The sequence below is a fragment of the Phoca vitulina genome, unplaced genomic scaffold (genome assembly GCF_004348235.1).
Source record: "Phoca vitulina isolate PV1807 unplaced genomic scaffold, GSC_HSeal_1.0 scaffold47, whole genome shotgun sequence".
Taxonomy (NCBI): domain Eukaryota; kingdom Metazoa; phylum Chordata; class Mammalia; order Carnivora; family Phocidae; genus Phoca; species Phoca vitulina.
In genome coordinates, this window is record NW_022589750.1 from 4,108,369 (window position 1) to 4,135,110 (window position 26,742).

Genomic DNA, 26,742 nt, shown 5'->3' on the forward strand with positions numbered 1-26,742 from the left:
AGGAAATCCATGTGTTAAGGCCCCTTGCTTAGGTCCTAATGACTATTTATAGCTCTCAGTGCACTGAAGGGCTTTTCAAGATAAATATAGTGTCTATTCTGATATTCAGGGACACATGCTGGCCGGGTCTGATTTCAGAGTTCTTGCCAGGACTTTTAAAGCCCTCTGACATGCCTGACTATTGGAGATTTCCTTTGCAGTTCAGGGCTGGACATTAGGGATCAGGACCTGGGACTGTCAGCGCAAACATCTCCGCCCTCCGTTCCTATAACCCTTGTATCAGGAGGCTTCCAGGTAGCTCAGACCAGTGTGGCTGTGAGCCATCTGGCCTTCCCTTTCTGGTTGGGGACCAAAAGCATAGAAAAATTGTTAAGCAGAATGGAGCCTGTTGCAGAATGAACCACTGGGAAGTGTGACATGAGCAGAGTTTGGGGGTATTTCTCTTTACTTAAACTATTTCACTTCCCTGGGTCTTAGCTTCCTCGTCTGTAAAATGGGCATAGCAATCTCATCTTGCAGGGCTCTTGGGAGGACAGACTAAGATACTGTGTATTAACCCAGCATAGACCCAGCTCACAAGAGGATAACTGTTGTCCTCCTGAATGATTAAGAACACTAAGAATTTAGGGCGCCTAATTGGCTCCATCAGCGGAGCATGCAACTCTTGATCTTAGGGTTGTGGGTTCAAGCCCCAAGCTGGGCACAGAGATTACTTACAAATAAAATATTTAAAAAAAAAGAATACTAAGAATTTATCCCAAATGCTAAATTTTTCAGTTACATAAGGGAATGTGGTAGGATTAGAAATGAAGACACATAAGAAGCTAAAAATCTGCTCAAGTGTTCAAACGGCCAGAAATAGGAAGACCAATCAGTCCAACTTTGTGTTGGGCTGAGCAGGAAGAAGGGCGAGGGGCAGTGCCCTGGGGTGGGAGTGAGGAAATAGCATTTCTTCCTTAGAAGTTAGGATGTCCAGGGACATTAAAGAAAACCCAACTTTTTATGGGTATAGAATATACATATAGAAATGTGCATATCTGATAAGTGTAGAGCTTCCTGAACTGCATATCTGGTAAGTGTAGAGCTTCCGTAAACTGAATATATCCCAGATCAAGAAACAGAGCGTTGTCAACCTGCTCCCCAGCATGTCCCTTTCGAGCCCTTGAGGAGAGACTACTTTCTAGCTTTTAAAAGCATATATTAATTTTACCCGTGATTTTTAAACTTTTTAAAAAAAAATAGATTCATAAAGTTGTTACTGTTTTGCTGACCATTATGTTTGTAAGATTCATCCATATTGTTGTGTGAGCCTGGAGATCACTCATTTCCATTGTGTGGACATAACTCAGATTTTTAAAATAGATTTATTTATTTATTTGGGAGAGAGAGAGAGAGGGAGAGGGAGAGAGAATCCCAAGCAGGCTCTGAGCTGAGTGCAGAGCTGATGCAGGGTTGCATCCCTGGACCCCGAGATCATGACCTGAGCCAAAACCAAGAGTCGGACACTTAACTGACTGCGCCACCCAGGTGCCCTGATACCGCACATTTTTAATTCATTCTCCTGAGAGTGGCACTTGGGATGGAGGCATTTTTAAATAAAACTCTTCACTGAAATTAGGAATGGGAAAACTTCCAATGAGCATTTTTTTCTTTTAGAGGAACAGCTTGCATTGGGAGGCTGAAAATACTAATAATGGTATAATGTTTACATGCCAAGGTTGGCTTGGTCAACATAGAAGTTCTTGGGTTATCTTGCCCAAGTGTGGCCATGGCTGTGGCTGAACAATTCACAAGTGCTTTGTTTGAGGACAAACCACACCATGGTACAAGATCCTTTATAAAAAAGGAAGTACCTGGGTCTCCTATAATAGTTAATGGCAGTTTTCTATTTAAGTACTTGCAGAAGACAATGGTGATCCATGACCAGGTACACCACAGACCATCAGCCTCTTCCACGCGATAGTACAGATGTTCGAGCTGCAGTTTCTCTGCTGCTGTAAACAGTGGTCATGGGCCAACATTCCACCCAAAGACTAGTAAACATAATCATGGCGTCAGATTTCAACTTAATATTTCCAGAAGATGTTCCAAGTTGTCCGTGAATGTCATTCATTGATTCTTTACTTTCTTTTTCAACCATTCCTTATTGCTCAGCTGTCATGAGCCCGGCAGTGTTCTAAGTGTGAGGAACACAGCACTGAATGAAATAAAGACAGTACCTGCCTTCATGGAGCGTTTTAACCACCTAGTGTTGGGAAGTGGACAATGGATCTGCAAGAAAGTAATCCTACAGTATGTCAGGAAGTGTTAAGCCCTATAAGGGAAAAACAAAACCCAGGGAATCCCTTGGTGTCCAGGCAGGAAACAAAATCATCCTGGATGGTTCAAGAGACTTTAATGGAAGGGTCACTTGCAGGGCTGTGGAAGGGTTAAGGAAACACACAAGGGCTGCTAAGACCCAGAGACCAGCAACAGTGAGAAGCTGTTAGTACCTCCTCAGACAAGGGATAGAAAAAGAGTTACTGCAGCCCAATGAGAGCTAGAACTTGAGTCGGGGTTGGAGAGGGGTTTGCCCAGCAGGTTCTGTAGTAGCTACTGGCTATGATAAAAGGCCAAACCAGGAAGAAATACCTCGATGGCTCTCTTTCCAGTCTCTGACACCATGGTGTGTTTGAACAAGCATGGGGCAGGGTGGGAAGAGAGGTAGACCAACACCAACCGCATTGGTTATTTTGTCCACCTGATTAACAACAGCCCCTGTACAATGTTTGGTCTCTGGAGGACATGCTCACAGGACCAAACATCTTGATACTCAGTGTCATTACAAGAGGAATGTCCACACATCTATTCCCCAAATTTCCTTCTCAGCAATTTTTTTCCATAGTCTCCAACCCGTTGGCCAATCCATTAGCCAACTACCAATATGTCTGGGCAGATCTGTAACTCAGGCCATGTTTCCTCCCCAAGGAAGTGGACAATAGGTATTTCTCAAAGTTCTGTGCATGGAAGGTCTTCCTTCTCCACCGTGTGTCAGAGACATCCTTGAGCAGAATTGTCCACCTCCGGCTGATGCCAGTGTATCAGCAGACTCATCCAAAAGCCAGCCCTACCATTTTCTTTTAACAGAAAGCCAAAGCAGTCCATCAGCACAGGTGGGTGTCATGGAGTTTTAATGCAATGGGCCAGTGCCTTCTCTACCTGCTTGGGCCCAAGGTCAGGTCTCTCTAACTGGGGTGATCCCTGAAGGGGCTGAGAGCTGGCTATCCGTTGACTGCACCACTGGCAGCTAGGGTAACAAGTCCATCAGTGAAGAAGAATCTGAGTGGCACATCCCAGGGCCTATCACGGGGGAAGGGAGGAGGCAAAGGGAGAATAAGTCTCTCTCACTTCATGGAGTGTTGGTGAAAAGATGATGCTTGAGTGGATGCCTGAGGAAGTGATAAGGATATATGGAGGACAGAAGTTCCAGGCAAAGGGACAAGCATGGTGCAAAGGCCCTGAGGCAGAATATGCTTGGGATTCTCAAGGAGCAGCAAGGAGGCCAGTGCGTGGGAGCAGAGTGACAGGAATAGGTGAGCAGGATGAGGTTAGACAGCAGTTGAGAGCCTACATATCTTTAAAAATTTATTTAAGTGTAATTAACATGTGATGTTATATTGGTTTCAGGTGTACAACATATTGATTTAACAATTCTAGATATTACTCAGTGCTCACCTTGATAAGTGTAGTCACCATCTGTCACCATATAGTGTTATTACAATATTATTGACTATATTCCCTATTCTGTGGTTTTCATCTCCATGACTTATTTATTTTATAACTGGAAGTTTGTGCCTCTGAGTCCATTTTATCTATTTTGCCCATCTTCCTATGCATCCCCCTCTGGAGACCACCAGTTTGTTCTCTGTATTTAAGAGTTTGGTTTTGCGGGGCAGCTGGGTGGCTCAGTTGGTTAAGTGTCTGCCTTTGGCTAGGGTCATGATCTCAGGGTCCTGGAAAGGAGCCCCACGTCGGGCTCCCTGTTTAGCAAGGGGTCTGCTTCTCCCTCTGCCTCTCCCTACCGCTCGTGCTCTCGCTCTCTCTCTCTCAAATAAATAAAATCTAAAATAAAACATTTAAAAAAAGAGAGTTTGGTTTTGTTTGTTTTGGGTTTTAAATTCCACATATAAGTGAAATCATGTGGTATTTGTTTTTCTCTGACTTATCTCACTTAACATAATACCCTCAAGATATACCCATGTTGCCACAAATGACAAGATCTCATTCTTTTTAATGGCCGAACAATATTCCATTGTATGTATATATACCACATCTTCTTTATCCATTCATCTATCGATGGACACTTAGGTGGCTTCCATCTCTTGGCCATCATAAATACTGCTGCAGTAAACATAGGGGCACATATATCTTTTCAAATTAGTGTTTTTGTTTTCTTTGGGTCAATACCCCATAGTGAAATTACTGGATTGTATGATAAATCTATTTATAAGTTTTTGAGGAACCTCCATACTATTTTCCACAGTGGCTGCACCAAGTTACACTCCCACCAACAGTGCACAAGTGTTCCTTCTTCTCCACATCTTCGCCAACACTTGTTGTTTCTTATCTTTTTGACAGTAGCCATTCTAACAGGTGTTAGATGATATCTCATGTGGCTTTGATTTGCCTTTCCCTGATGGTGAGTAATGTTGAGCATCTTATCATGTGTTTGTTGGAGGGCCTACATATCTTATAGGACATGATTAGAATTTTGGTTTTTGCTCTAAATGAGATGGTAATCCTTGGGGTGTTCAGAGGAGAGAAAAGATGTGATTTGACTTTCAGGTATACCTGTTGTACTGGGAATAGGTTGTGTGAGGACAAGAATGGAAGTAGAGAGGCCAGCTGGAGACTTTTGCAACAGTAACCCAGGTAAGCAGTGATGCTGGCCTTGGTTTGTCTTCATTGGTAGCAGTCAAGGTGGTGAGAAATGCCTGGATTCAGACATATTTGAAGGTACAGCAGACAGGATTTGCTCATAGGTAGGATAGAGGGGAATAAAAGAAAGAGAAGAGTCAAGATCACTCCAAGATTTTTTTTAAGTAGGCTCCATACCCAGCGTGGAGCCCAACATGGGGCCTGAACTCATGACCCTGAGATCAAGACCCGAGCTGAGACCAAGACTGACTGAGCCACCCAGTCCCCTCTACTCTAAGATTTTGACTTGAGTGACTAATAGGATAAAGTTACTATAATTTTTCTTCCTTCCTACCATTCTTCCTTCCTTCCTTCCTTCCTTCTTTCTTTCTTCTTCTTCTTCTTCTTCTTCTTCTTCTTCTTCTTCTTCTTCTTCTTCTTCTTCTTCTTTCTTCTTCTTCTTCTTCTTCCTTCTTCTTGAGTTGGATAAGGCTACAGGAGGCAGAGATTGGGGATGTGGGTGAATTACAAGTTCTTTTTTGTCTTGATGAGGTCACCTAAGACATGAGTGTGGACAGGGGGGAAATTGGAGGGTTGTGCCCTTTGGTACTCCAACATCCAGAGGTTGAGGACTTGAAGGAGGGTCATCAAAGGAGACTGAAGAGATGTGGCCAGTGTGCTGGGGGAAACTCAAGAGAGCAGTGTCCTGGGGGTCCAGTGAAGACAGTGTTCGAAGAGGGGAAGTGACCATTTGCATCTGATACTACTTACTGGTCAAGTGAGATAAGATCTGAGAAGTGACCTTGACTTTAGTAGTGGGGAGCCGTTGGTGACATTGACAGGAACTTCTGTGTGAAGATTATCATGAATTCGGTTCTCCTTCAGACTTACTGTCAGTGGTTCTGAAACAAGCCAGCCCTCCAAGGTGGCTCATGATTCACCCAAATTGCCCGCACCTTCTGCTTTGACAACACAGTCTTCTGCACAACTTGACATTTGGATGACAGCCTCACTGTGTCTAAGAGATGCCCGGGGCCACCAGCTACAAGATCCTCAGAGCTTGGTTGAATAATGTTAGGCAGCTACCACTTTGCTCCATGACACTGGTGATGGGGAAGAGGCAGGACAGGACAGTGGGATCTCAGGCGTGGAACTGTGTTTGGGCTCAGACACAGCTCTCAGGGGAACTTCAGTTGTACCAGTGAAAACTCACATCTGCTAAGGGTGGTGGGGATTTCCTTTTCTTTCAGCTTGACTGCCACAGACAAGGGAGATTCCAACCAAAATCACCCTCTTCAGTCTACAGAGAGATTCTTGCTCCAAATCCCAGTCTACCTTACGGTTAGGAGAGAAGCCTAAGAATTTGCCTGACCCTGAAATAATGGTATTTTCTAGCCCAAGAATTGAGAACTAAGACTGAGCAGTGTGAATGTGCATCTGTGGGGCTGGGGGCCATCCTGGAAAATCTGGGGTGTGAAAATCAGAGTCTAGATCAGAGCAGGCCCCAGCCTGCCTTCTCCTCAGGAGCCTCTTCAGTCCCCTTGGTTCCAAGCAGAAACCATGTTTCAAGCCATGAGTATAGCTTCAGATTGCCCTAACCCGTCTCTGGATCAGAAGAAAGTGCTCCCTCAGTGGCTTCCTCCCTGCATTTTCAACCCCTTTACTCCTCCCCCAAGAAGCCCCAGGGCCCTGCCCTTCCATAGTCCCACCTGGCGAGGGAGGAGGAGACAAGAGGATTTGTCTCTCACTCTGCCCCCAGAAAGGCAGCGTGATGGGCTTGGAATCCATCTGCGCTGAAGTCCAAATCTCAGTTCTGCTCTTGACTTGTGTGCAGCCGCAGGTACACACTTATAAACCTGAACCTCACAGGAGTCTTCTGGAAATGCAAACACTAATACTACCACCTTCATCATAGTGCAGAGATAGAATATAAGAGGTGGCGTGCATACAACACCCAGAAGGGGTCTGGCCCATCGCTGCAACTGATGGTCTGAGTTTCTCCCTTCGACTTGGCAATTTTTTCCTCACCTGTATTTGTTCATCTCATTGCCTTATCTCAATGCATGTCAGCACCCATTCCTGAGGACTCTGGGCAAGGCTCGGTGGTGAAGGGTGCCAGGGCTAAGTCAGGTAACATGTATGCACATACTTCCATAACCAGGACATTGTTGGGTCTGTCACCTCCTCACCCCCCATGCATAGTCTCTGGGCTGAAACGCAGGTCCTGTTAGCTCGATCCTTCTTTCCAGACAAGACCAGCACTTGTTTTGCTGCTCAAAACTGCTTCCACTCCTGAGCTCCCTTTGGAAGAGTGGGTGCTCCCAATGCCTAGAGGCAACATCACAGGGGTAACAGGGCTGTTGAAGAGGAGAAGCAAGGATGGGGCAGGATGGTGGGTCGTTGGACTCGCCGGACATACTAAAAAAATTGGAATATTCAGGCTTAAAAAGGAAGGACATTCTAACACCTGTTACCACATGAATGAACCTTGAGGACATTGTCCTGAGTGAAATAAGCCAGTCACAAAAGGACAAATACTGTGTGATTCCCCTTATAGGAGGTACCAGAGTGTCAAAGTCATAGAGACAGAAAGCAGAATGGTGGTACCAGGGGCCAGGGGGAGGGGACCGTAGAGAGTTAGTATTGAATGGGGACAGAGTTTCAGTTTGGCAAGATGATAAGAGTTCCAGAGATGGATGGTGGTGATGGTTGCACAGCAGAATGTGCTCCATGCCATTGAACTGTGCACTTAAAAATAGTTAAGATGGTAAATTTTATATGTATTTTACCATAATAAAAAAATTGGTTAAAAAATTGTCCGACCTCGTTTGAGGAGACAATCTGAATCTAAGATGATGGCCATTCATATAATATGTGAAGCCAAGTCGGCTCAGGTCATGATTGCAGGGTCCTGGGATTGAGTCCCCTCATTGGGCTCCTTGCTCAGCAGGGAGTCTGCTTCTTCCTCTCCCACTCCCCTTGCCTGTGCGTGCTCTCTCTCTCAGTCAAGAAAATAAATAAAATCTTTAAAAAGATAAAATAAAATGTGAAGCCAAACGAGACCCTTTCATCTGTAGTTTGTGGATACAGATGTGCACAGTAAATGTGCATAACAGTGCATAGAAGTGAGTTCCGGATGGTGGTTATGACCTGGGAGAGAGAAGGAGGAAGAGATGGGGAGGGGATGTGAGGTGTTCATTATATCTCTTACAATGTATTTCTTTTCTTTTTTAAAAAAGAGAGATCTGTGGCATCCATGACAAAGCATTTACTTCTGTTCCATCAACCAGTGGCTGTGTGCACCTCTGTTACATCAGCTCATGTATATTAAAATATTTCTTAGTTGAAAAGAGAAAATAAAATAGAATAATCAAACAAAGAAAGGTAGAAGCAGATGGATCCTGTCTGACATCCTTCTAACCTCGCCTGACCTCCAAACTCTCCTGTTTTCAGATTGCTACCTTCTTTTCTTCCGTGTTTTCACTGTGCAAAAGATGTCTCTCTCCTGCTTTGTGTGACAAGTAAAAAAAAAAAAGCCCTAGGATTTCATGCCCCACCCAGATATTCTGTCTCTCTGATGTAGCACAGTTGACTTAACAAAAGTGAATGATATTGTTGGTCAACCACCAAGTGATGGACATGTCCCTTAAACTTTAACCTTGGCTGTTTTCCAGTCTCTCCCAACCTTCTTCCTGGGGAACAACACTAAATTGTTTCTATAGGGCCAGGGTATGGTGTCATGGGTTTGGGGGCATGTTCTCAGCCACACTTGTATTTCCATGACACACCCAGTGCTTTTTACATATATGTACACCTCACAGCGTTTAAGGAGTGAGCAACGCTGACATGAGCAAACATGATGCATCTCACTAGGTAGGCCTACTAACCTTATTCTGGTCTTCAAAGAAGTCCCTCTCAGCCCAGACTACCCAGCTGTGATTCCCCAAGAGGATTTGTCTGATGACAGCAATGAGGCTGAGTTGTCAATTCCATGAAAACAATCAGTAAAACAGACTCAGGGCCAAACAATGAGTTTAGGCTCACCTGAGATTTCTGTTTTTCTCGGTTCTTCATCTGTGAACACCTTGTTTATTCTTGCCCAAGCACTGGGAGTTAGCTGTCACCCTTCTTTGCCACCCACCTTGTAAGGGGAGATATGGACCCTTTGCCTCTGAGTCCCCCCGAGCCTGGTCGGGGAAGTCCATGGAGAGTCATTGTTGGCTGCTTCTCATGATGGGTTTGTTAGAACACTTGACACTCTGGAAACTGCCTTGTCTGTGCAATAAGTAGGCAGTAGATATGGACTGGTTCTCTAACAACTGACCCCAAATGGGCGTCTTGCTAATACCAGAAAAGAGGGAAGCTTGAGTCCTTACTTCTAGGAGGAATGGCGTGGTGCCTGGAACATTCTAGACACCTGATGAAAGTTACTGAATGGTTAACTAAGGATGGATGGTGTCCAAACTAAAAATGATTGGTGGGTTGGCACTCATTCGATCCTGGCTTTCTCCTGGACATGGTCACTGAGATTTCACCGTTGTTTCCCCAACTCATTGGCAAGGGCTCAGACTTTATCTTGTTTCCTTAAATACCCACAGGACCTGACACAGTGCTTTGCACATGGCAGATCTGAGCAGTTAATCTTCCTGTTGTGTTTACCAGGTGTCGAGTATTATTCTAAGAACGTCACACATCCTAATGCGCTTAGTCCTCACGATCCTTGAAATAGGGAGGATTATTCTCTCATTTTACAGATGAGAAATCTGAGGCACAGAGAGACAAGTGATTCACCCAAGGTCAAGGTGAGGAGCTAGGGCTTCTAGTCAGGCACTCTGGCTCCAGAATCCATGCCCTTAATCATAAATGACATTAATATCTACAAAGTACTAAAAAATAAAAAGGTCTATTTGATAGTATATATATATATACATATCTTCATATGATATTCTTTCTCTCTAGACACACATATATACACACACACATATATCTGAGGATTTTCTATTTGCTAACCACTGTTTCAAATGTTGGGAGAGGTACAGAGAACAGTCCTTGCCATAGAGAAGTAATTTAAAATCTTTAAGAGGGGAACAGATATATAGATTATTTCAGGACCAAGGAATCAAAATCCACCTAGGTCTGTCTTAGAGCAAAGCTAGATGAAAATGAGACACCGTGGCTCTGTTTCTTGATCTCAGGGGTGTTTGGTTACAAGGCTACATACACTGTCTGAAAATTCACTAAGCTGTACACTTAGGGTTTGTGTGTTCTTAGGGTTATGTATGTTATATTGTAATAAAATCAACATTTAAAGCATTTAAAAGGAAGAAAAGTGCCTTGGGAGCTCAGAGGATGTAGCAAAGAAATTCATTTCTTCTTTGGCATCTTCAGCCACATTCTACATAGATACGTTTGGTTTTGCTTTGCTGTTTAAAAGAGGACCGAGTGTCTCTGTGAACATTTCTGGCATGTTTCCTTCTCTCTAGGATCAGACTCTGATTTCATATTGTGACAGTGATACAGCATCTACCTACATGGATACACAGGGGTGACAAACCGTAGAAAATAACCCATATAGGGGCGCCTGGGTGGCTCAGTCGTTAAGCGTCTGCCTTCGGCTCAGGTCATGATCCCACGGTCCTGGGATCGAGCCCCGCATCGGGTTCCCTGCTCCGCGGGAAGCCTGCTTCTCCCTCTCTCACTCCCCCTGCTTATGTTCTCTCTCTCTCTCTGTCAAAAAAAAAAAAAGAAAATAACCCATATACTATGGAGGGCAGAAGCCACTGGGTACAGACCCCCCTGCTCCAGGTGAAGAAATGGCCCAGAGGAATCTCAGCACGCCTTTCTGAGTTGGGTTTATTCTGGCAAAATTCCATTTTACATCGCTTCAAATATGCTTGGTTCAACAAAACATAAAATCCTGTGGACCATCATTTGTTAGATGGGTACTTGACTAGAGCCCCAAACCTGAAGAAGTTAGCTGACTTCCCCTTATTCTGTGAGAGTATAAATACAATTTAGCATAAGTAGATTGAGTGATTTTATTTGAAACATTCAGAGGGCTTGTGTTTTTTCCCCCAGAAATAATGTGTTCACTAAACATATACTTTTTTAAAAATGAATCTAAGTTAGGACATATTTAGGGTTATTATAATTTAGCAGTTTATTATTTTTTTCAAAAAACCCAAATTATGTGTCTCACAACCTGTGGCCTCAATAATATGTTAGTTTAAAATACAAGATAAACTTACATAATATTGTAACTGAACACATTAAGAAACATGCACAACCCCACTGCTTCAAACAAAACTCACACATTTAGCAATGTTTATTTTTAGAAGCAAAAGTGCCTGGCAATTTAAGCACAACAATTCCAACATTTGTTCTACTTAATTGTGATAAGATGTCATTCCATTCGACTGTTCTCATTTTGTTTTATCATTTGATTATCCTTCCAAGTAGATTCTACTATAGGTAGAAATTAGGAAATTGCAAAGAAAATATATATTTAAAGTAACACAAAACCAATTCCTTAAATTTAAATTTGCACTTTCTTAATTAAAATAACAGAGAAAGTATGGGATAGTCACACATACTATCAATTTGTGTGTGTCCATTAAGGGAAAATTTTCTGGACTATTCTGTCAACAAACAAGTGTGGGCAACACATTTCACACCCTTTGTAGTTAGAACCTTGCTTTCCCCTTTCTTCAACTTCTCTTACCCTTAGTGCTTACATGTTCCCTCTTCTTTGGTTACCCTTATTAAGCCCACTGTCATGAAAGCTTGAGATACTCATTTATACTAGAGTATCAATGGTTGATATCTTCTGTAAGCGTAATCTCACTTAAAGACACTGACATTTTACCAGGAATCATTAGCTGAAGCCAAAGCTGTTTAATAAAGGGTAAGATGGTGGGTAGAAAGTTTACCTGGACCACAGCCTTCTGAAGCCCACCCCAGAGATGTTCATTGTGGACATAAGTGTCTGGCTTGCCTGCCTGTGCAGATTTGATAGCCACAAGCACTGGCTAGCACATGGACACTTTGCCTGGGTCATTTGGTGGCAGGTGGTCTGACACACTCACGAGGGCATGCCTGTCAGGGCTGGGAGCAGCTTTTGTTTCCCAAACACTTTCCAAAGCCTTGGGTTCTGGGAAGTTTTGTTGAGAGTGCCGACTGCCCTTCTGTATCCTCTGCTTCTCTATGAACTCCAGGCGGGCTGCTGTGTATCTGTTCATGGCCATGACCGACACAGCCATGCAGAGGGCAAAGGAAACCCATGCGAGGCTGTCAACAAAAGGCACAGTTAGGAAGGAGCAGGAAAGAGGCTGTGGTTCCAGGGTTTCCTGCTGGTGGTCAGTCTGGTGAAAAACCAGTGCCTCTTTCCACCCAATTTGGACCTGGACTTTGGATCACAAGTTTCAGAGACCAGCCAATAGTGTTGTTGTAGCCCAATGGTTAAGAGAACGGACTCTGGGGACATTGTGCTAAGTTTGCACTGTGGGTTTGCCCCTCTCTCTTATGAGCTGTGCACCCTTGAGCTGGTGACTTCATCTCTCTGGATCAGGTTCATCATCTGCAAAACTTGACTAATAGTAACACCACACACAGGGTGGTTGTGAGGAATTCAATGAACTAATGCTGGGAAGTACTCAGCATAGTATCTGCTAACATACCAGTGTTGCTTTTAGTTGTGGTGGTGGTTGGCTCTAACCCAGGGCACGACATTGGTGTTGTTACTTTCTATCTCTACCCTCTGGAAGCCTGTTGCATTCTGATATGATGATCTATACTTTTCACCTTCTATGGAACCCAGTGGAATGGTTGCTGAGAAAGAACCTCTGCCAACTGGCATTTGTGTGTTTTGAGGGGGTGAAATTCCCGGGTAAAATAGAAGTCCCCTTATCCGATTACCTACAAAGAAACCTACCCATAACTAATTTCTAAACCCACTCTAGAGTTTCCAATCATCCTTAAATATAACTTGACATCAAAGGTACCAACATCTAGGGGAAAGGCCCAACAGTAAACAGAAAAAAAGGGGGGGCATCTAAAGAAAAGAGATAGCACAAGGAACAGAAGAAAAGAGCAACCAGAAGAAAACCCTTTGATCACTATCTACAGAGAGATATGAGAAGATGCTACATGAACAAGGCAAGATCGGGATATATGAGAAAGGAACAACTAGAAAACAAGAAAGACCTTTTGGAAATTCAAGTAAGATCCAAATAATAATTCAATAGGAAGGTTAGATGACAAAGAGAGGAACATTTTCAGAAAAGATTACAAAAAGAAGGAGCTAGAAAATGTGAGGGATACGATGACATTTAGATGATTAATCCAAGAGTCTCGATATTGAACTAACAAGAAGTTTCTAAAGAGAACAGAAAGCTAAGGAATGGAAATAACCAATGAAATAATAACAGAAAAATCCCCAGAATTCTAGGACATGAATATTCAGATTGAAGGACCCATCAAACACAGGAAAGAAGAATGAAAGTGAATGAAAGACTCCAAGGTGCATTATCCTGACATTTCTGAACACCAGTAATAAAGAGTAGAAAACACCAGCCTACTTATAATGGAACATGAATCAGAAGAGTATGGAACTCTTCCCAGAATCAGTAAGTTCTAGAAGGAAATGGAACTATGCCTTCACATTTTTCAGGGAAAATGATTTTCAACAAAGGATTCTACACTCTGCCAAACTATCAATCAAATATGGAGCATCGAATAAGTACCTTTCCAAATATGCAAGAAATAAAATAATTTCTCTCTCATTGGGAGATGTGCACCCACATAATGTGAATGCAAAATAAGTAAGATAATGATATGGAACCTAGGAAACAGCTCTCCTGTACAAAGGAGTGGCAAAGGGAAGTGTCATGTGGCATGCCTCAGAATAGCCATCCCGAGTGGAGAGAAAGATGGGGGGCTTTGGTGGGGCTAGAGGAGTGGGATAGGGAGAGACAGAATTGAGAGATTGCTATGTTTATGCTATTTGATTTTTTTTTTTAATTTTATTTTTAAGCAATCTCTGCACCCAATGTGGGGCTCAAACTCACAACCCTGAGATCAAGAGTTGTGTGCTCTACAGAATGAGCCATCCAGGTGCCCCTGTTTAATACTATTTGATTTTTAAAAACTATTTGCATCTATTTCTTTGATTAAGAGTTAAGTAATTACAAGTAATTGGAAACGAAACAAAATGATATTGGAAACAAATAGACCATTCTACAGATTCCTTTGACGTTTGGGATCTACTTCAACCCACAGCATCAGTTGACCATAGTTGTTGGCCCACCTGACATTGATCTGAGCTCTAGTGCAGCTGGGTTCTCCACTGTGTGTAGCACCAGTGACGTCACCTCAGAAACAATGACACCTGTCTGGAAGGAGGCAACTAAAGTGACACACAGGTCGAGGGAATGGTGTGATGCTACAAAGAAATGTTTGTAAAAAAAAAAAAAAAAAAAAACTTCTTCAGGTTGAGACACAAACTGAGAAGAGTACAAAATCTAATAAATCATGCGGGTAACAGTATACGGACATGTTCACCAAACTCTAGAATGGTAAGATGAGGGAGTAAACCTAGAATGTGTTATTTGTTTTACAAAGAGAAAAGTAACATAAGAGATTGTTATACAGGATGAAAATGTACGTGTGTGTGTGTGTGTGTGTGTGTGTGTGTATAAAACTGCAGCTGTACTTCAGAGATCCATATCAAAAAGAACCGCTGTGATCTTATATGGCATGGCTGAGTCTTTCCGTTAAGAGACAGAACTTTTATGTCCTGGCTTTGTCCATTAGAAACTGGGGCTGGGTCTCCCAACACTGAAGTATTTACTAGGCATTATTACTCGGGACTCTCCCCCCAGCTGTGTTTAAGAATGGAATAACATCAGTGTCTCCATGGCTTGAGGACTTGACTCTGGGTCAAAGATTTTACCAAACCTAATCTCTTTAAATGCCTATGAATGCATGAGACAAGTATCATCCCTTCACAGAGGAGAGAGCGGGGCTACAGAATGGTTAAGAAATTCATCCAAAGTCAGATGGCGGAATGATGGCCAAGGTCCGTAGTCCTACAAAACCCGTGTGCATCCCTGACAGCCCGTCAGGACTTGAGGACCACGGCCAGAACTCACCAGTAGGACCAGCCGTAGTCCCACGTCTGAGGCTTCCAATCTTCTGGTCCAAGGTTCACAGTGATTTGAAAAATGGTTGTGTACATCATGTGGGCCACCATGCTGAGAAGCCCTGCATAAGGAGAGCTCTGTGAGCCAGAGTTAGGAATGGAGTTTCTCTACCTTATGTGAGTTGGATGAAAGAAAGCCAGTAGCATCCTCCTTGAGTCCTTTCAAGCCGCCTTCATGTTTCACATACACACTAATTCCTTATTTTCATGAATTCGCACAGTGGCCAGGTAATTCCTCCCATGACCAACTCTCCCCAGTCTATAATACCCCTGTCTCCCTAGGCTCAGAGGCTCCGATGTTCCATTCTCTCTTTCCCAGCACAGATGAGGGGTCCTTGAGCTACATTTGGCCTGACACCACATTCTACAGTCTTCTGTCATGTTATTCTTTTTCATGTGGATGATTTGCTAAGGCTTCAACACTGGGATACTTTAGATAAAAATCTGAGCGTGTTCTGGCCACACTAGACTCACGTGGCAGTATTCAGGAGGAACAGAAATCAGCTGCCAAGGGGATTTTCTTTCCTTTGTAAGTGTCTTGGTTTTTTTGCCTGGAGACCCTCGAAGACTTTTTTTCCCATAGGTTTGGAGGATATGTTGAGGATTTGAGTGCACTGTGTCTATTTTTCCAGGTACTTGGAGGGAGCTTTCTATATATAGAGTTTGGTCTTCTGTTCAAGAAACCTTTTTTGAATTTTACTTTTAAACCCTAGTTGTTTTGTTGTTTTGTCTTTCTTTTTGCAGGGACTCTAATTACACATATGGTGTTTTAATTTAATAAATGTATGGCAAATGGTGGCCAGTTAGGGATTGGCTTCAGGGGCCCAAATAGAAGTAGTTTTAATTGGTGGGGGCAATTATATGTTAATAGGGCTGGCTAAAGTCCTTGTGATGTAAATCCTCAAACATTTTACCTGACATTGTGTTCGCAGATCACAATGATCAGACATCCAGAAAGAAGCCTACTCTCATGATCCTGGGGGGCCCTCGGGGATGCCAGAACCTGGGGAAGAGTCTCCAAGAGTCCATGGCCTGCCTCTTTGCTATGAAGATCCATAAATTGGATTTTATCACCCTATTCACTGGTGATAAGGCTTGGGAAAGACACCTGACACTTATCAAGCCAGAAATGAGCTCCCAGTTGGGCTGATGTACTATTAACAGAGCTTCAAGTATCGGGACAGAGAATCGAAGGAAGTCATTTGTTTGGGGTTCTTCTCTTGATGGAAAGGCCAACTCAGGAGACCAAATGAAGTTGCTCTAAAAGTTGCTTGGAGGACACAGAAGAACCCCACCCCCCAAAAAGGGTGTTCTTCATTCTTATATGTACACCAAACTTGGATGATGATTTTTAACAAGTGACCATTTCTTGCATTCTTACTACATACTAGGTGCATTCTTACCTAGTCATCACCATAGTCTCTTGAGAGAGCTGGCTCAGAGAGGTTGAGTGACTTGCCTGGGGCCACACAACCATTAGGTAGCAGGGATTTGAACCCAGGCAGAATTTTTCACGCACAACCACCCTACTAAATTAGGCAATTTCTGTTCTCAGAGCCAGTGTATCTCCTTCCCAGAGTTGTGATATAGACACAGTAAGACATTTTATTCTCCAAGCCCCATGCCTACCCCATTTCTTTTCATCAGTCACCCAAAGCATCATTGCTTTCCCCGCAATGGGGTTAACTCAGTGACTTCTCTGGTAGACCAGCCAGCTGTCTTGATGAACTGGCCATCGACAGAAAAGAGCCAGCCTGCACTTCGGCTGAAGCTCTGTCCCTCCGACTGGGGCAGGGTGTGGGGAGTCAGCCTGTCTGAATACTGCTGTGGGCAAGTACCTGCGAGCACCATGAGGATGGCCACAGATGCGTCCACCCTGAGCCAGTGGAACCCAGAGCCATGATAACTCACTCTGGAGCCCAGGAGGATGGCACTTGTCAACAACAGAAGGATATTCAGGATTTCGGCCCCAATGGACAACCACAGAACACCTGCAAAAATGTGAGAATGTCAGAGATGTTGAGCATTGAGAATTCAGAAGTACTGCCATGTCTAGCCCTTTGATTTAGTTCACTTCTAAAACAAAAGAAATAAATAAAAAATTAAAAATAAAAACCAAACACCAAGGGGTAAAAAAACCACAGCTACGTCTGTTGAATCTTGAAAGTTGGCAGTCACAGAGAGCTCCTTGGTGTTGAGAGAGGATTGTGTAAATATTGTCCTTTGCTGGGAGGGAAAAGAAATAGAATAAGAGTCTGATGTGAAGACACGAGAGATGCTGGGGGTCTTTATTCTCTAGCTCCAAAGCTAATGCGTTGTTTAGATTTCACCAGAAGACTTTATCTTTGTCTTTTTAAAGAAGATACACACACTTAAACAAGAGGACAGAGATGTCTGAGAGTTTAAGAGCCCTGGTTAGAGATCCCAAAACCTTGTTTGTTTCTATGTGAGCCAATTATTTGCCCTCTGGAGGGGATCCCACCTGCGGCTCCAAGGAACTGTGTTGGAGGTGGGGGCAAATGGGTCAAGAGGACAGGGAGGGAAGCTAATGTTTCTGGAAGTCCTCCAGTAGAGCAAGCTAGGGGCTGGGGACCCAGCAGTGGATGAAACAAGCATGATTCATGCCTTCACAAAACCTTTATTCCAGCTGGGGAAACAGATACGGAGAAAGTCATCGCGGATTTGATGAGTGTTATGGAGACAAAGTGCTGTAGGCAGTGGCGGCTGGAGCTCATCTCTTCCCAGCCCTGCATTTACCTTGTATTGGTAGTTTGCAGTGAGCCACGGCAGGATTATTCATACCCTGGGAAACAGCTAACACTACCCGTCGGGGCTTCCTGCCGGCAAAATGGATGGTTTGACATTTTCCAGCACCACTGACTATAGGGCACGTGGAGAGAGCCAGCGGTTCTAGCTTCTGGATTTGACTTCATGGGAAAACCATAAATATCTCTCTCATCTTTTCCTGTGTCCCAGCAAAAACAATAAAAGTTATCCAAATTATGGACAGAAAAAATTATCCAAATTGTGGCTTGTGGACAGAACACGAGTAAGGTATTTACCTTGTTCTTCAGCTGGTATTATACTCTGGAAACTCCTACACTTTTCACCTACAACACAAGGAGAATATAGTCATAAGTAGCAGTAGCTGTGACAATTAGCAACAGACTGTGTTACTATCTATCCCAGGTCATGTCGAACAAGGATTGGGGAACGTGGCAGATTGCTTTATTGTTCATAGACGTGTAGTGCCCCCCACCCACCCTACGGGAGCATGATTCAATCCCATCCCATCCCGTGAGTCCAGGCTTGGCCATATGACTTTCTTTGGCCAGTGAATAGGGAGCTGCTGTGAGATGGGTCACTTCTGGTCAGAAGCTTTAAGAGCCAATGGACTGCGCACTGGTTCTTGTTTCCCTGCCTCTGTGATCACAGAAGAACACGTCTGGATGGAGTCTCTATCAGCCTGGGTCCCTGAATGGCTGTGGGGAGGACTCACCCCTTGCTGACCTGAAAAATCCACACAGAATGAACTAGAAATGAATTTGTTCACTTAAACCACTGGGATTTGGGGGTTGTTTGTTACTGCAGCATAATCCAGCCCATCTGGACTGATACTGTGAGCCTGAGACCAGGGGTTCTCAACTTCCCCAACAGCATCCATTATGGTGTGAGCCTCAGATAGTTTGTTTCCAGTTAGAGGGAAAGTAACAAAGTTGGTATTGATTTTTAAAAATGAATTAGAGCAGGGGCGCCTGGGTGGCTCAGTCACTTAAGCATCCAACTCTTGATTTCAGTTCAGGTCATGATCTCAGGGTCTTCCTGGGCTGCCAGGAACTAAAACAGGGCAAGGCAGGGCACAGATCATTGACTCTTCAAAGGAATGGCTCTCTTGTCCCTAAAACAGGTTCAGGAGTCCCGGCAGTAGCCTCGCTTTGAGGATTTAATGACATAACACGCACTGAAATCGCACTGAAATAAATGAGTTCCGCTGGGCCCTATTTGCATGTGACTAGCACACATCATTATTAATTACAATAGACTCTAAGTACCCTGAGGGCCAGGATCACGGCACCTGCCTTTGCTGGAAGTTTTCAGGGACAGAAATAAGCTCAGGGGAGCATCTTTCGACTGTGGAAATTACTTCTCCTTCGGAGGAGAGAAAATCCCAGATAAGTCCCCTATTCAAGAGCCTACTGTGGCTCCTTATTCCTCCAGCATTGAGTCAAAATTCCTCTTCTTTTATGGCCAGCCTCCTCTCCCTGTCCTCCCAACACTGAGCCCTTCCCTTGGCTTCACTTTCCACCTGGTCAGGCTCACGCGGGAAGGATCCTATGCATGAGCAGGTGCACACTCGTGGCAGTGCTTGTCTAAAGACCATAATCCTTGAGATTTGCCGTGCTTGTCCTCATGAAACTCCAAGTGCCCTGGGGCCTCATTGCTTTGCACGTCTGCAGTGCACCTCTGCTGGGCTATAGGAGAAAGAGGAACAAAGCCTGGGTTTATGATACAGCCATTTGCTTGAGCCGCCCTGCTGGGATACATTCTCACCTGTCACATAACCATCCACAACAAACATTTTACACAGCTGGGGGTGAGGACGACAGCCTTGGGGAGCCATCTGCCGATTTAAAGCCACAGTGGCCTCTTCAGCTTTTTAATTAAGTCAACTTTGGATTGAGGCGATGGGTCCGTTCTCCTCACAGAATCCGTGATTTGGGGCAGTGGCTGTGATGTTATGGTCACAGTCCCCCAAATTTGTCCACGTCCCCTTGGTTCTACCAAGGAGGCCCCCACAGCATGGGGGGGGGGACATCTCTACATTCACAAGCTGCTCTCAGAGAGACTTCATACTCTAAACCTCGCTCTCTTCATCTGTGAAATGGATGTCATACAAGTCCTCCAATGAGAAAGTTTGCTAGTATTTGATGAACTGCCTGACACTTTTTTTTTTTTTTTTTTTTTTTGGAGTGTTTCATTATCCATAAAGGCAAGTACCCATAGTCTTTGACAGATTTGGAGGCCAGGCTCAGGCAGGTTGGTAGAGTCAGAATCGGAAACTGGGCTCTCCCACCTGAGACTCCATATCCTTTTGCGTAGCACCACCTGCTGTCTTTCTACATAATGCGTGGGGGAGTAATTGTCTATGTTGCCTTCCCAAGAGGTCTGCCCTTTGTCACAGGAATAAAGAGGGGGCCAGGTACAGAACCAGGGGTGGGGCAAAGAGAAAGTGGAGGCCAGCCGAGGAGATTAGGAGAATTCACCAAAGCTCTGAAGTCTGAGGTCAGCCTGGGCAAAGAGTCAGGCCGTAGTGAGCCCCTGATTAATCTGAATCCTCAGAAATGGTGTTCCTTTGAATGAGGCCAGCAGGATTAAAAGGAAAAATCTTCATAAATCCCATGAAGCCAGAGAGGCGGGTGTTACATAGCTCGGCGGCAAGGGCTTCACCAGCCAAGCGGGGAGACAAGCCAGCTTGGGACACGGCGGCCAGGTCCCCAGCACTGGGCTCTCGCATCCCCGTCTGCTCATCCTCCACTCCCACCGCCCATGGGGTGCCCAGGCTCCTCTGTCCTTGACCTTTTGGGAGTTTAGCAGAACAGTGAAGAATTGGAAACCAGCACATTTTGTTGACTCATCACTTTGCCATTTCAGAGGAGGGAATCAGAGGCGCCGCCCCCCTTGAAAGATACCCTGGCAACAGGAACGGGGATAGGAAGAGGTGGCTTGAGCAGGGGATGTCCCTAAATCGCACTCCAGGCAAGGGCTCCCTGGAGGGTCAGCTTTTGCACGGAGGGAGATGAAGCTGATTCAGAAGGAAAACATCCACGAGGCCTCACGGTGCCGCAGAGCTGGGGGTGGTTGGGCTTCCCGAGGCCCCTTTCCTGGGCTTATGTGGATCAAGGGGTACTCTCTCCAGGCTGGAGTGCTTACTGGTAGGTCTCCTGAGCAGCCCGCGCCCCTTCTGACCCTCTCTCCGAGCACCATTTGGGTGCCTTCCCATTCACCTCCAGCTATAATCCTTTTCTTTCATGCACCCTGAATCTCCCAGGCACTTGTGATAAATTACACTAAGAGCAGATGTTTGTGTGGAGTGATCTTTAACTGGGGGCCCCAGGCTATATTCTGCTGCAGACATACTTTCTCAGGCCGATGCAATGTTTTCAAGATACTTCTTTTTTTAAGATCATTAATTTATTGGGGCGCCCGGGTGGCTCAGTCATTAAGCGTCTGCCTTCGGCTCAGGTCATGATCCCAGGGTCCTGGGATCAAGCCCCGCGTCGGGCTCCCTGCTCAGCGGGGAGCCTGCTTCTCCCTCTCCCACTCCCCCTGCTTGTGTTCCCTCTCTCGCTCTCTCTGTCAAATAAATAAAATCTTTAAAAAAAAAAAAAAAGATTATTAATTTATTTATTTGAGAGAGAGAGAGAGATTGAGTGGGGGGGAGGGGCAGAGAGAGAGAGAATCCGAAGCAGACGCCCTGCTGAGTACGGAGCCTGATGTGGGGCTGGATCCCACGACTGCAAGATCATGAGCTGAGCCAAAACCAAGAGTCAGAGGTTCAACCGACTGAGCCACCCAGGTCCCCCTTCAAGATACTTTAAAACTGGGAATTTTCACATGGAAATACAAATATCTTACTTCCCTTGAGAAATCAGAGGTTCTGACAACACCAAGCGCTTAAATCCATGTGGCCATAAAGCTGAGCTGAGCAAAGGGCTGCCCCCTTGAGCTGGGGATGAGGTGTCAAGGTCATTGACATTCCCTGATGGCCTTGCTCCATTCGCTTCTGTTACCACTTTCTGTGGGCATTGTTTTTCGACCTGTGATGAATATCTTTTGTTTTATTCTCTTGTATGTTTGCTATTATTTTAGTTATTATTTAATAAAAACTTAATTCTAAACTTTTTGCTCTGGGGGCATCTTGTAACATGTGAAGGTGATCACATTTCTCTTAAAGGAAAAAAAAAAAGGTGTTCTGGGGAAGATGTCCTCTTCTTGGTTCTTAATAAAGTGATGACAATATTTAGAGACTATGGTTTACCCAGACAACATTATTATAATAGGAAACATATTAAAATGTGAGCAGGGGTTTCTTGGATTGATGGATACAAATGTACTCATTGGCAATTATAAGACAATTGCTTTTCAGTCAAGTTTTGGGCATGTTTTGGGGGGAACAGGGAGTCTGGGTTAAGAAATCTGAGCTCTATGTCTTGCTCTACTAGAATCTAACTGTTCAGTCTTCGAGGGGGCACTTCTGCCTCTAGATCTCGGTTTTCCCATCTATAAAATGCACCTCTTGTTTTAGGTAAGTCTTTCACAAAGAATGTTCCTCCGAGCAGACTCTTTTTCTGGGGTCAACTAATTTTGGGAAACCCTGGGATATGTAATACATAGTAAACAGTCTTCTTTATTGTGAGACTTCTCAGAAATGTTAATATGTTAATGTGCATTGCGAATTTTCAAGAAGAAAATGTAATATGCAACATTTTCCATTTTTTTTTGACAATCGAGAAACTTTTTATTTAATTTTTCAAAAGGCATCTCTTGGGGGGTGTCATCTTTGAGAAAATCCAGCGAGGCGCTTGTTAAAGTCTCTTTCTGGCTTGACATCAAGTATCTAAGATGCACATAAATCCGAAAGGGGTCAAGAATGACACTCTTTATTTCTACTTGGCTTTGTGCATGAATCACTGAGAACCTCAACCCTCCTTAGAATTCAGCCTGTGTTCCTGACAACATATTTAAAAACCTTTTAGTGGTGTGATCCATGAGAAGGCTGTGTGTGTGTGTGTGTGTGTGTGTGTGTGTGTGTGTGTAGTAAACACACCCTGCATTAGCAGAAGTGCCAAGGAGACTCCTGGTCTCTAGAGGAAGAAGTTTGAAAGACCCTCACACAGCCATTGGTCCCTGTTTTAGGTCGAGAAGGCCCCCTCCCCCGACCTGGTAATAGTTTTTTATCAGAAAGCAACAGGGACAGTTTATATCATCTATCTGCACAGTGTTTGTGTGAGTATGTCAGGCATGTGCCATACGCCAGTAGACAGTTTGCACCTGCTTCCAGCCTTGCCCGAAGCCCCTAGCTTTGACATCATTTAAGAGATGAGGCTTCCAGTCCCTGAAAAGCCCAGACTTCCCTTGAGTCCAACCCCTGCAGAATCCTTTCTCCCAGTTCCCTGGTCATTGGGGAAGCAGCTCCCAACTGTCTAATTTTCTAATTCCCGCCCTCAGGTTCAGGTTCCACTGTGGCCCAACCTCCCCTAACATTACAGAAGCTTCTAATATTCCTCAATTAGGTTATTAGGTTTTTCTTTCCAGGGAACATTGTCTTGCTCAGTTCCTTGTCCTGGAGTGACCGTGACCTTGTGTTGCAGGGGAGGAGAAGCTGCCTCAGGTGACACTGAAGAGCCATGTGAGTTAAATTCTTCCATGTGAGTTAAATTCTTCCACCCTGCCTTGTGTTCTAATGCAAATACCAGAACTGTTCTGCCTCAGAACTTTGCTCACTCTGTCCTGTCTGCCTGGAATAATTCAGCCCTAATCTCCATCTATTAAAATCATAGTCCTGCTTGGAGGTCTGGGTACTGTGGCCACCTCCTTTATGAAGACTTCGCCATGCCCAGAGCTGTAAGGAACTTCTCCGTCCTTTCTATTCCCATATCATAGATCAGTCTTTGTGATAACTTATCATCTTTTTCCTTGTTTTAGTTTCATCTCAGGTCTCACCACTGTGGCTCACTCGCCTTTCTATCCTTCCATTCTCCTAGCACATTCTTCCTGTGCTTAACAAGGAAATGGCTTTTAGCAAATTTATTCCATGCTGCTTTGAGTGTCCTCTTTCCAGAGGGCTTTGCTGTACCCTGGGTCATGTTTCTCTGACTTTGGTGTGTGTCTTAATCACCAGGGGAGCTTATTAGAAATATAGATAACACCAGATGGAAAGGAGAGCTGAGAGGAATAAAAAGCAATGCTATGAGGATGAGAAAAGAAAAGGCAATTAGGAACTCTAGGAAAAGCAAAAAGCTGTACAAGAAATTTAATGTAATGATAGCACCTCTTTGATTCTGTGATGAACAATATTTATATACTCTAAATAAATTATTGGTTTATTGATTTATTAGGAAGATGGCAGAACAGGTGTGGGATGTGGTCGTATGAGAGATTTAGCCTTATCTATTATGACAGGAACTCAATAAATAATGTCTAACATGAAGACAGCACATGTTTTTTGAAACATGGAAGCAAATACCAGAAGAAACAACTAAGCTAAAAGTGGTTTCCCTGAAGGGTGGGATTAGGTTATGAAGCTGGAAGGCAGCAGGGGACTGTTGGTTTTCCTTATAAGCATTTCAAAATGATTTTATCTCTTATCCATGTGTAAATATTACCTTGGTTAAACATATTTTTTAAAAAAGGACTGTAGATTTTTAGACCCCATCCAAGACCTACTGAATCAGAATCTCCAGGGCTGGGCACCTGGGTTTGTATTAACTTCCCAGGCGACTATCATGCACAGCAAACATTTGATAGCCCGTGTGATGCTTACATGCAGCTCTGGAAAATGAAGTAGGCAGTCCTCAGATGGGGACTTGGAAGGGGAGTGGAAGTCTCCAAGCAACTTGCCTATGGGTTTGGTGGCCATAGTTTCCAAACTGAAAATCTGAGACTGCCTTTGGTGCCTTCCAGAATGCGGGATCGTGAGCCTCCTGCGCCTGTTTGTGGGGGTAGAGAGAGAGGACTTATAGGAAGATAGCTGCACTCCCCAGAGGACAGGGGTAGGGAGGTGCTTCTGGTAGGCTTATCTCTAGGTACCATGGCAGTGTATGAGCCATACTTAAAGCAAAGGCCATTCACACTGACTGGGACATGAAGAAGAGTAAGACTAGGCACTGCCCTTCTGTGGCCCCCACTGGGACAGGATGGAGAGGGGTAAGCAGCATATCAGAGGGTTCCTACTTGGAGTCTTTTACTTAGACCTCAGGAATAAACCACTAATGCTATGAGGATGGGAAAAGGCAATTAGAAACTCCAGGGAAAGTAAAAAGCTGGTCAAGAAATTTAACGTGTTAAGCCCAAGATCAAGAGAGAAATGGGGATGGGGGGGGCCTCTCCTTTCCACCTTGAGGGGTGTGCTTTCCTAGCAGGAAGGGAAGAGCATCCTGGCCCCAAGCATGGGCTTGGGTTTGCAGCCAGGCTACCTGACACTGGGGAGTCCAGGTCCTCCTTCCTCTGTTCCTTAGGAGGTAAAAAAAATTTTTTTTTCTGATATATAAGAGCTCCAAATATCAACCCTTCCCCTCCCTCTTCTCTCTCCTCTCTCCCCCTCCCCCATTTCCCTCACCACCATTCTGCCAAACCCACAGAAGCTCAAAAGATCAGAGCTTCGTAATAATACGGTGAGAAAGGGGTTGGGCTTACCAGCCATGTGACCTGAAACTCTGAGCCTCAGTTTCCTCATTTGTGAGCTGAGGAAACAATACTACTCTGTAGGGCTATTTCAAGGGTTTCCAGAGACAAAGGTCTAGCTTGTTAAGGAATCTTACTTCTGGTAGCTGCTCCACAGAGGGGGTTCCCTTCCCACCAATGATGATAAAAGTCAGTTTTCTAAGAGAACCTGCCATTCCAAGACCCCCTTAAAAGTGCAAGGACACAGTATAGAGTCAGATGGGGCCACTTTGGGTTCTCTAGGGATCGGGTGACAGTAGCAAATGGTAAAAGCGAGTGTTTATTAACACATCACAGCAAGCACTGTTGCAAGACCGTGAACGCAGTCATTCAGTCTTTATAATGACTCTGGGTCACGAGTACTGCTATCCTTCCTATTTTACAGCCAAGAAAACAGGCTCAGAGAGGTGAAGAAGCTTGCCCAAGGACACAGAGGCAGTCAGTGGCCGGGCTGGGACTCAGAGCCGGGTAGCGCAGCTCCAAAGCTTCCTGCACCTGTCACCCATCCCTGTCCCCTGCGGCCGTGCTCACCTGTGCTGCCGAGGCTCTCCTCACAGGACTGCCAGAGCCCCACGTGGAACCTGCACTGGATGAACTTGTCGGCCCCCGTCTCCCAAATGTACTGGACAGCCTGGCTCCTGTTGTCCCTCCTGCCACCGCTGCTGTGGCCCCCGATGAAGTGAATGCAGTGCATCTTGCCCAGCTGGTCCCGGCACAGAGGCTTTGCCACCCTCCGGGTCCCCTCGCACCAGTGGGTGCTGCCCATGGCGGCGAGGGAGAAGGCCAGGGCGAGGCAGACGGGGAGGAGGGTCAGCACCTGCTGCTGCCTGGCCCTGTCCATGGCTGGAGGAGGTGTGTGGCGTCGGGATGAGCAGCGGGCCCCCTCCCTGCCTCCGGATGCTACCCGCCCCTCTCAGCCCTGCCATCTGGCACCCTTACAGGCTTCTCTCACGTCCCCCGGGGGGGATCCTGGGTGCCCCCCAGCGTGTGGCATCTGTGGCCTGAGAAGCCACAGGAGAAAGCACAGAGTGGGGACAGATTCCCATCAGCAGAGCCGGCCCTTCAGTCCTCCCCAGGGAGAGGGTGCGCAGGAGGTTGGCTCTCTGGTTTTGTCTTTTTCAACCTGGGGTAAAATATGCAGAGGACGAAATTTACCCTGGTGACCATTTTTCACTCTCACATTATTGTGCATCCCATCTCCAGAC

General features: G+C 44.9%; 1 protein-coding gene across 1 annotated transcript; it reads right to left on the reverse strand.

Annotated features, from left to right (window-relative positions):
- Positions 1-11,924: 11,924 nt before the first annotated feature.
- Positions 11,925-26,378, reverse strand: GSG1L2 (GSG1 like 2). Its single transcript, XM_032431965.1, has 5 exons — positions 26,069-26,378; positions 18,157-18,204; positions 16,933-17,085; positions 15,045-15,156; positions 11,925-12,183 (listed from the first exon to the last, which is right to left on the reverse strand). Exons 1-5 carry the CDS (start codon positions 26,376-26,378, stop codon positions 11,925-11,927), a joined length of 882 nt encoding a protein of 293 aa, XP_032287856.1.
- Between the last annotated feature and the right edge of the window lie 364 nt (positions 26,379-26,742).